Below are 10,540 nucleotides of genomic sequence, written 5' to 3'. Positions count from 1 at the left end.
CATTTGAAATAGTGGCATTCATTACATAGCACTCATTAGGATATCTTATGTTTTAGTTTGTAAGTACCTTTCCTTTTATTCTATGCTTTTGCTCTCAATTTTTCCGAACACTGGAGGCAGAAATCTAGCCCATTTTTACCTTAATAATGCTATAAAAAGGAGCAAGCTGATGATCTGTTACCATGCTGGGACTCAACTCGTGTGATTATTTAACTGTATATTTTTCAGCTATTTTTCAGTATTGAAGTAAAATGTTTCTGTTTAAAGTGAAGCTTTCTCAATTATTAGCAGGGATAATACAGATCATCTAATTTCACAGATAAGCTAACCTCTCGGTTTTAGCTCTAGCAATCCTTTTCCCCCCAGTCAGATGTCTTACTGTTAACATTTTCTAATTAGAGCATTAGCGTGTGTTTTCATCCATCTTGGTTCTGGTTTTAGTGGGGCCCTGACTTTACATGATTCTTGTAATTAGCTTTTCTGAAGATTTCATTCTAGTGATTTCCATATTTACAGCAAACTCCATTGCATGAAGTAGTCTGAGGGATTAAAAACAAACAAACAAACCCTAAGTGTGTGTTGCAGAGTAACAGATTAGGGTGAGGACTGGGAAAATGGAGCGCCTGTCACGCAGCCCCTGCCTCATTCTTCATGCCAAGTCACTGTGCTGTGCGTGGATTATGTTCCTCTAGGTTCACGCCTTCACTTATTCCTCCAATCTCATTCACAGATGAAAGAAGAAACAGAGGGACGGGGGAGGAATGATGGACAGATGGATGGATGATGGACGGATCGACACATTTAAATGCAAGGTTCTTAAGGGACTGGCGTCAGCCACTGTGCATCAGAGCTTTTGCAAATAAGGCAGGTAACTCAGGAATACTACATATTAACTCTCAGTTGTTCACTTTCAAGAGAGCAGTAAGATAGGGGAACCATAATATGATAACTACACTAATAAAATAATATATTTTAAAACACATTTTGAGAAATCACTTCTAAAAATGGAAACAAATGTTTAAAAATAAGAATTTTAACTTTTTTATAGCATTTATTGGTTGGTACTGGAACAAACCAAATTTGAGTCCAATGAAAGGAATACTTGATACTACATGATTTCAACTCTATTATGATCAAACAGATGTTATTTATAAAAAAGATCCAATGAATGTTTCATCTGAAGACGTTTAGTAATTATAGACCGTCTTGTTGAAGTTCTTCTTTGGATGTTCGGAGATACTTGTCCTTTTTTCCAGTTGACACAGAATTAATCCATGGCCAATGCTAATCTGTGTCTTTGGGAAGATAGGTTCAACTCTCAAGGTAACAAAATTGTTTAGAAAACACTATCTTACTTCTCATGATGAATACCATTGTCTCATTTTCCTTTCTCTTATAGATGCGGCCACCAGCTTTCCAACAATCTGGATGTTAGCTCTTTTGAGTACTGGATGCCCACTTACTGTCAGACAAAATATATAATTACATTAATGAATTTTAAATTCTATAATGGAATGTACCATGCTTTTGAAATCATCAAATGTTATAGGAAATCAGTTATGGTGGTGCTAAGACAGATTTGACTTTGGCACGTCTCCTTCAGGTGCATTCATTACATTATATATCATGACATGAAATTCAGCAAGAATTACCATTGAACCAAAAAGTTGAGAGAAAGGATGGCAGAATCTAGATTCCACCAATACACAGCATACATGAAGTAAGTTAGGTGCAACATATGTATGACCTTAAGAACAACAACACTGAAAACTTTTGCTTTACAATGAAATCAGTTCTGATTCTGATATTCAAATCAATATAAAGCATTCTTTGTAGAGATGGCTTGTACTTGATTCATCTTTATGAATGAAATGAGTTCAAATAAGAAATAAAAGGGACTTCCTTGGTGGTCCAATAGTTGAGAATCTGCCTCCTCATGCAGGGGACATGGGTTCCATCCCTGGTCAGGGAATTAAGATTGTACAGGCCATGGAGCCACTAAACCCACACACTGCAACTACTGAGCCCACACCTCAGTTAGAGAACCCTGCATGCTGCCACAAAGACTCAGTGCAGTCAAAGAGTTTTTTTAGAAAAACAAATAAAGCCACAGGTTTACTGCAGACACCGTTACCCACAGGACTCATTTACAGACATGGTAGTCTATTTTGCCCTGTAAGAACTACTGTTGTTCTTAAATGAAAGTATAAACAACTACCCAAAAGAATATTTAAAGTTATGAGAAGAACACTCCTCATTACTAAAAGAAAATAAAGGACGATGTGCTGTTAAAGAAAAAGCAGAGCATTGTTGTTTTCATGTTTATCTATATTGCCATTAGATAAAGAGCAAGGCTTATACTAAAAAAACTAAATTAGACTACAGAGTATTCATAGAACAATTAGTAATAGTAATTTTCATTGCAGGTGTGATCACAGGAAAAGGCCATCACCAACCGGTGTCCTAATATCGCATTTGGGCTTCCCTGATGGCTCAGAAGGTAAAGAATCCACCTGCAATGTGGGAGACCTGGGTTCAGTCCCTGGGTTGGGAAGATCCTCTGGAGGAGGGCATGGCAACCCACCCCAGTATTCTTGCCTGGAGAATCCCCATGGACAGAGGAGCCTGGTGGGTCCACAGGGTCACACAGAGTCAGATACGACTGAGTGACTAAACACAGCACAATATACTAGTTATACAAGAGAAGTGTGTTCGTTCTAAAGATGAGATCTCAAAATACAATGATTTTCTATGGAAATTTTTTAATATTACACAATACTAAGCATACATTTCAATAAGCAAAAAACAGCTGAGATATGGGATTACTCAAAGCAGGTAAAATAGAAGAGAAAGTAAATATAATAATGGTCGAAGCTCTTGTTCTTAAACATTTGTGAGTGAATCAAAATTTTAAATTTAATACTCAATCTTAGCTTCATTTTTTTTGAAATAGGGATAACATACATTTTGTCTGATTGCTAAAAGGATTCCAAAACATATATCAAGAGATACATATAAAACAGAATGAAGTCAGAAAAACAAATACGTATATTAGTGCATATGTGTGGAATATGAAAATATTGGTACAGATAATCTTATTTACACAGTAGAACGAGAGACACAGACACAGAAAACAAACATATGGATACCAAGGGGGAAGGGGACGTGGGATGAATTGGGAGATTGGGATTGACATATACACCCTACTGATACTACGTATAAAACAGATAACCAATGGGAACCAAACGTATAGCTCAGGGAACTCTACTCAATTCTCCGTGGTGACCAAAATGGGAAGTAAATCCAGAAAGAGGAAAAGGGATATGTGTATGCTGTGCTGTGCTAAGTCTCTTCATTCATGTCCAACTCTTTGCAACCCTGTAAACTGTAGCCCACCAGGCTCCTCTGTCTATGGAATTCTCCAGGCAAGAATATTGGAGTGGGCTGCCATGCTCTCCACCAGCAGATCTTCCCGACCTCGGGATCGAACTCATGGCCCCTGCAGGTCCTGCACTGCAGGCAGATTCTTTACTGCTGAGCCACCGGAGAAGCCAGGATATGTGTATATGTATAGCTGATTCACTTTGCCATGTTTACAATGTTGCTAAAACAACATTGTAAAGCAACTACACTCCCATAATCTTTTTTTAGAAAAGAGACTTATTTGCAACAACAATGTATTAATATTGACTCATCAGTTATAACACATATACCACACTAATGCAAGGTGTTAATAACAGGGACCAGGAGGAGGGAGTGGCAAGTGAGAGTATAAGGGAACACTGTACTCTCCACTAATGGTTCCATAAACTTAAAATCCCTCAAATACAGAAAGCCTATTAGTTAAAAATGTGTCTGACAATTCATAAGTATTCAAAATATAGTTGCTGAATTATTATTTATACTGAAATTATAATATAGGTAGGCTTTATAAAGAAATTCCACTAACAATTGCATGACATAATAAAAAATGTGTATCGATTGGTCTCTGCCCCCAGTTCCTGGCACAAAGCTCGTAAAACACAATTTCCTAAGTGATAGCAGCGTTGGGAGCACCTTTGGTTCTAATGAGGTGCCTGGGTGGGCTCCAGGAAGGGCGCTGGTCACCAGCCATGATTAGAAGTTTAGAGCTTTTAGTCCCCCCACCAACACTTCTCCAGGGAGAGACAAGGGCTGGAAATGGAATTAATGGTCCATCACGCCTACGTGGTGTTCTTCCCTGGTGGCTTACAGGGTAAAGAATCTGCCTGCAGTGCAGGAGAATTGGGTTCAATCCCTGGGTCAGGAAGATCCCCTGGAGAAGGGGATGGCAACCCACTTCAGAATTCTTGCCTGAAGAATCCCATGGACAGAGGAGCCTGGCGGGCTACAGTCCATGGGGGTTGCAAAGTGTCCCACAAGACTGAGCGACTAACACTTTCACGCCTATGCGATACAGCCTCTGTAAAAATCCCAGTAGTGTGGGGTTCAGAAAACTTCCAGGTGGATGAAAACTCAGACTGGAAGGGTGATGCCACAAGGACAGAAGTAGGGGGCCCTCCCAGATCTCACCCTCCTGATCTTGCCCACTGGCTGTTCTTTGGTATCTTTTATCCCCTCCTTCAATAAAATAGTAAATGTAAGGAAGTGTTTCCCTGAGTTCTGTGAGCTGCTTTAGCAGATTAATAAAACCTGAGGAGGGGGTCATGCGACTCTCCGATTTGTAGCCAAGTTGAGCACAAGTTGTGGGTAACCTGATGATCTACTACTTTTTAAAGAATATTTCTTTATTCGGCTGCCCTGGGTATGAGTTGCAGCATGCAAGATCTTCATTGTTGCACATGTGATCTTTAGTTGCAGGATGTGGACTCTTAGGTGTGGCATATGGGATCTAATACCTTACCCAGGGATAGAATCCAGCCCCCTTGCATTAGCACAGTGAAGTCCTGATGACCTACTATCAATTGGCATCTAAAATGGAAGATTGTCTCCTGGGATGGAGCCCTGAGCCTAGGGCATCTGATTGGGAGTTGACACTCCCTCCAGGTAGACTCTACCAGAACTGAATAAGACTGTAGGACTCCCAGCTGGTGGCAGAGAATTGCTTGTTGACATGGGGAAAAAATCCCACACTTTGAAATTGCCTACCAGAATCTTAGCTGCTGACCTGAAGTGGGACTGGGAGCAGAATCCTAAATTGCATAATTTGTTATTTCATAAATATTTCAATTAAATAAAGGATCATTCATATTAGGGAGGATAAAAATGTAAGTATACATGATATATTTTTAATCATTCAAAGTAAATAGTCTTGACCTTCATTTTTCTTATATAGTGAGACAGATTCAGAAAGCAATCGCTTTGATTAAATACTCAAATCTTAAATAAAATATTAAATATATTTTAAGCTGTATTGCTGAACTGGCAGAGAAGGAAGAAAATAAAGGCCAAAAAGAAAAAAGAAAAAGTAAAATGAGTAACCTTAGTGGATATTTCGGCTTCCTAGGTGGTGCTAGTAAGCCTAGCTAAAGAACCTGCCAACGCAGGTAGACGTGAGAGACTCGGGTTTGATCCTTGGGTCGGGAAGACCCCCTGGAGGAGGGCATGACAACCCACTCCAGTGTCATTGCCTGGAGAATCCCATGGACAGAGGAGCCTGGGGAGCTACAGTCGGTAGGGTCGTGCAGAGTTGGACACGACTGAAGCAACTTAGCATGCACCCACAGTGGATATTGTCAAAGTGCTAAAGCCAGCTTACTTCTGGTGTTCTGAGGTTTTCTGCTGAGCCCTGGATGTCTGAAAAGGAAATTAGAAAAAAGAAAGAAAGAAAGCTGAGCACCAAAGAATTGATGCTTTTGAACTGTGGTGCTGGAGAAGACTCTTGAGAGTCCCTTGGACTGCAAGAAGATCCAACCAGTCCATCCTAAAGGAAATCAGTCCTGAACATTCACTGGAAGGACTGATGCTGAAGCTGAAACTTCAATCCTTTGGCCACCTGATGCGAAGAGCTGACTCATGGGAAAAGACCCTGATGTTGGGAAAGATTGAAGGCAGGAGGAGGAGGGGATGACAGAGAATGAGATGTTTGGATGGTATCACCAATTCGATGGACATGAGTTTGAGCAATCTCTGGGAGGTGGTGAAGGACAGAGAAGCCTGGCATGCTGCAGCCCATGGGGTAGCAAAAAGTCAGACATGACTGAGTAACTGAACCGAACTGGATGTCTGAGCTACAGCTTTGTGAGGGGAAAAGCATCAAGAGGCAAAGCTTAGAGTTCACTCAAAATGGGGAGCCCAGCAGGAGACCACAATGGAAGGCATGGGCCCAGAGGGTTACACCATCAGAGTAGGCGGGATAATATCAGAAAAAGAAAGACAGTGAGAGAGAGAGAGGAGGGAAGGAAAGGGAACGGAAGAGAAGAGAAGAGAACATTTCAAAGAAGGGGAGCAAGGAAACTTTCCCTTTTTCATGAGGCAGGGTAGATGGAGCAGAGCCTCAAAGCTGCCATTGGTTTGAAGCCCCAGTTCATGGCACCTGTGTGGTCCAAAATACCTTAAATAAATTTAGAGTTTGCTGGGTCTCAAGGGCAAATAAAAAAACTTCTCTAGATGAAAACAACTTCAACCAAGACCTTTAAACTATGTCATAGAAACTGCAAGCAAAGGACTCAAATCTCTGGGCCTGGATTTCCTTATATAGAAAACAGAGATGGTAATTGTATCTACTCTATAGGATAATAGTGAGAATAAGTGAGATGCCAGAAGGAAAACACCTGGCCCACAGGAGGTACTCAGTAATTAGGCCATCCTGTTTCTTTTTTTTGGCTCTGCGAAGTCTTCTACAGAGATGTTCACCTATTGTATGACAGGAACCCATTTCAGGAACATTTGTAATTTTTTAATACCTTCTGGAAATCTCTTTTTATCAACACTTAAACTTGGTCCTCAATAAAAAGTGCTGATCAATCTTGTCCAAAAAAAAATAATACGTCATAGAAACATTTTTATAAACCCCTATATGTGATAATTCATTTCAAATAAAAAAGCAGGTTACAAAGCAACATCATACAGATCCCAGGTTTTTGTGTTAAAGTTATACACATAGGAAACCATGTACAGTATTAAATACCAAAATATTCACAGTGGAATTATAATTTAGCTTTAGTCTTTCTGCTTATCTATATTTTCAACAGAATATATTATTTATATAAAATAACAATTAGACATTGTCAAGTTTCTAGATTGGAATATGGAGAAGAAATTGGCAACCCACTCCAGTATTCTTGCCTGGAGAATCCCAGGGACAGAGGAGCCTGGTGGGCTGCCATCTATGGGGTCACACAGAGTCGGACACGACTGAAGCAACTTAGCAGCAGCAGCAGCAGATTGGAATATATGGTAAAAGTCACTTTTATTATAAATAATGAATAAGTAATCAGAAGTTAGATCTTTGCTGATATTCAATAATTTGAATAAATGACTTCAACTTGAGAAAATAATCCAATAAAAACAGACAACATGCTTAATACTCACTTAATAGGCTGTCTTTTCAGAAAACAGAAACTAGATTTTCCCCAAAGGCTCAAAGTAAGCTTTTGCCCTCTGTTTTCTTTGAAACCACCTCCATGTTTTTATGTTCACAAGTCTGTTTTACGATTTTTCATGCCATTTCTCTGACCCAGCTAAGGTTATATATTATTCTACATTATTGGCTACTTTTGTTAGTGTTTCAAAATGAATGTTTGTAGAGCAACTTGGAAAGAAAACAAACATAGATTGTGTTATAAAATAAAACACACATCTAGGGCACTGAGGATCTGTTTAGTCCTATCTGTCTGGGTTCATGCTAAGTGTTAGGAGGTGGTGTAAACAGCATGAGTTGAGCCCTTTCTGGGCCTTCATTTCCTAATCCAGAAAGAAAACAAAAAAATTGCAATTATTATGCTACTCATAGACATTTAGTTTAAAGAATGAAAGTATCTACCTAACATAGTATAATGGCCCTGCCCACCAGAAAATTATCATAGTCAATATAAAGCAAAAATATAGTCTGGGAGTATAATTGCTCTATAATGCTGTGTTCCTGCTGTACGATGAGGTGAATCAGCTATACACAACATACACCCCGTCCCTCTCGAGCTCCCCTTCCACCCCCCATCCTGCTCCTGCAGATCCTCACAGAGCACCGAGCTGAGCTCCCTGTGCCAAACAGAAGCTCCCCACTAGCTAGCTATTTTACACATGGCAGTGTATATATTTCAATGCTGCTCTCGCAATTTATCTCACCCTCCCCTTTCCCCTACTTTGTCTACAAGCCCATTCTCTATGTCTTGAAAGGATAACCAACAAGGACCTACTGTATAGCATAGGGAACTCTGCTCAATATTATGCAACAACCTAAACAGGCAAAGAATTTGAAAACAATAGATACATCTACCTGTGTAACCGAATTGCTCTGCTGTACACCTAAAACTATCACAATACTGTTAATCAATTATGTGTGTGTGTGTTTCAGTCATGTCCGATTCTGTGCAACCCTATGGACTGTAGCCAACAAGCTCTGCTCTCCATGAGATTCTCTAGGCAAGAATGCTGGAGTGGGTTCCCATTTTTTCCTCCAGGGTAATCTACTATATTGGAAGGAAATGGCAACCCACTCCAGTATTCTTGCCTGGAGAATCCCAGGGATGGGGGAACCCGGTGGGCTGCCGTCTATGGGGTCGCACAGAGTAGGACATGACTGAAACGACTTAGCAGCAGCAATCAACTATACTCAGATATAAAACAAAAGTTTAAAAATATAGTCCTGGATGAGAAGCCATTAAGGACATTGTTATATTTGCATATCAGAGATCCAAATTTGAACCTTGGTTTCGTGCATCTTAGAATTTCAAACAGAAATATATCCAAGAAGATTGGCTGAATAAATTCTCTAGGCATCTCTGCAATGAGAGACCAAGATATCTTCTTGGGGAAAAATCCTTAATACGAGAAGAGTGAGCTGAATATTTTCATCTGGGTCCAATAAGACAGAGGCCATGACAGGGATGATGGGTGGTTTTACATGCTCTGAGCTGTCTCTTAACTGAGAAGACTTTGCCTTGTGTCCCTGACTTCCTTCTTCCTCACCCTCCCACCACCCCAGGGAGAGGCCTCGTGAAAGGAAGACCCAAATGAGAGCTATTGTTTCCTACACCATGCTGTCAGAGCGCCAAGAGTACAGGGCATCAGTGCTCAGAGATTGAGGGAACTGGGGTGCGAAAGCCAGGAGAGGAGCTTTTCTCTTCAGCAGGTCGGCCTGGGCCCATGTGGGACCCACACAGCGTGGCCTGGACAGGCGCTGGCGGCTGCAGCAGCAGCAGGACACCCCCATCAGGCTTCCTGAACTTCAGAGTGGCAGCAGCACATGGCACTGCCAGGGGCTGGGGCGGGGACGAGGGGGTCCATGCTGTAGCCCAGAGGGTAGCGCAGGTGAGACATCTTAGGAGAAGTGCCAGAAATAGCTTCCGTTATGGGGGCTGCCTGCAAAGAGGCCAGAGGCTGCCTAACAGTAGGTAGAAAATTCTATAGGCCACTATTTTGGGAGTATATATGTCTGTATGCATGCTGCATGCTAAGTTACTTCAGTCATGTCTGACTCTTTGCGACCCGACTGTAGCCCACCAGGCTCCTCTGCCCACAGGATTCTCCAGGCAGGAATCCTGGAGTGGGTTCCCATGCCCTCCTCATGTATGTATCTATATATACATATATGCGTATGTCATGTATACACATATATCTGGCCATCTGACCGAAGGATGCCTAAGGTCAACTACAGACATGCGTATATGTAGTTGGGTATTGTTTTGAAATATCCAAGTTGGACAGAGGAGCCTGGCAGGTAAAGTCCATAGGGTTGCAAAGAGTCAGACACGGCTGAGAGACTTAGCACACAGGCACACACCAATGGGTTCCTTGAGGGTGACTAAAAGTAATCACCTCATTTCTGATGAGTATCAGTCTTGAAATAGTGAAAAAATTATAAAAACTAATAAATATTCTATTCTGGAGGTTTTAAGTAATCAGCTCTCTCATTAGTTATCTGTAAAGAGAAATGGAAAACATATAGCTATTTAATAAACATAGCCATTTAAAATGAGGTGAATAATTTTGTGACATTCCAGATATGTATTACCCTCAGGCAGAAAAATCCTAGAACAAAAAACACCACTGCATTTCAAGAAGGAGGTTTTAAGCAATAGCAATATTTTCTAAAGGAGGACTTCTACTTGGAAGAGTATGGCTTTGCTCAGAATGTGCAGCATTTGGGGGATTCAAGAAACTGGAATCTGAAGAACTTGGCACGTGGAGCCATATGGTAAGGAAAAACGTGTGATTACATGAGAACGCTTTCCAGCTTAGAGACGTGAACTAACAGACTGGTGCGGGAATGAAAGAGGAAATATCCACGAACTCTTGAGACAGGGCCAGACACCCTCACTCTTGTATCTTGCCCTAGGGGAAGAGAAAATGGGAATCCTCAATGGTAGAAAACATGAATAGGTGGTGGGAAAATCTGGGA

At 40.9% G+C, this 10,540-nt stretch overlaps 1 protein-coding gene across 1 annotated transcript in view; it reads right to left on the bottom strand.

Moving 5' to 3' along the window:
- Positions 1–1,346: 1,346 nt before the first annotated feature.
- The window catches only part of LOC138094050 (IQ domain-containing protein M-like), a 273,194-nt gene continuing 264,000 nt past the window's right edge, over positions 1,347–10,540 (bottom strand). The window contains 1 exon segment of the mRNA XM_068990216.1: positions 1,347–1,462. Within this exon segment, the coding sequence (XP_068846317.1) occupies positions 1,347–1,462 (116 nt within the window).

Source organism: Capricornis sumatraensis, chromosome 17 (genome assembly GCF_032405125.1).
Source record: "Capricornis sumatraensis isolate serow.1 chromosome 17, serow.2, whole genome shotgun sequence".
Classification (NCBI taxonomy): Eukaryota; Metazoa; Chordata; class Mammalia; order Artiodactyla; family Bovidae; genus Capricornis; species Capricornis sumatraensis.
Note: the sequence above shows the minus strand (reverse complement) of the source record. Positions and strands in the feature narration are given on the sequence as shown.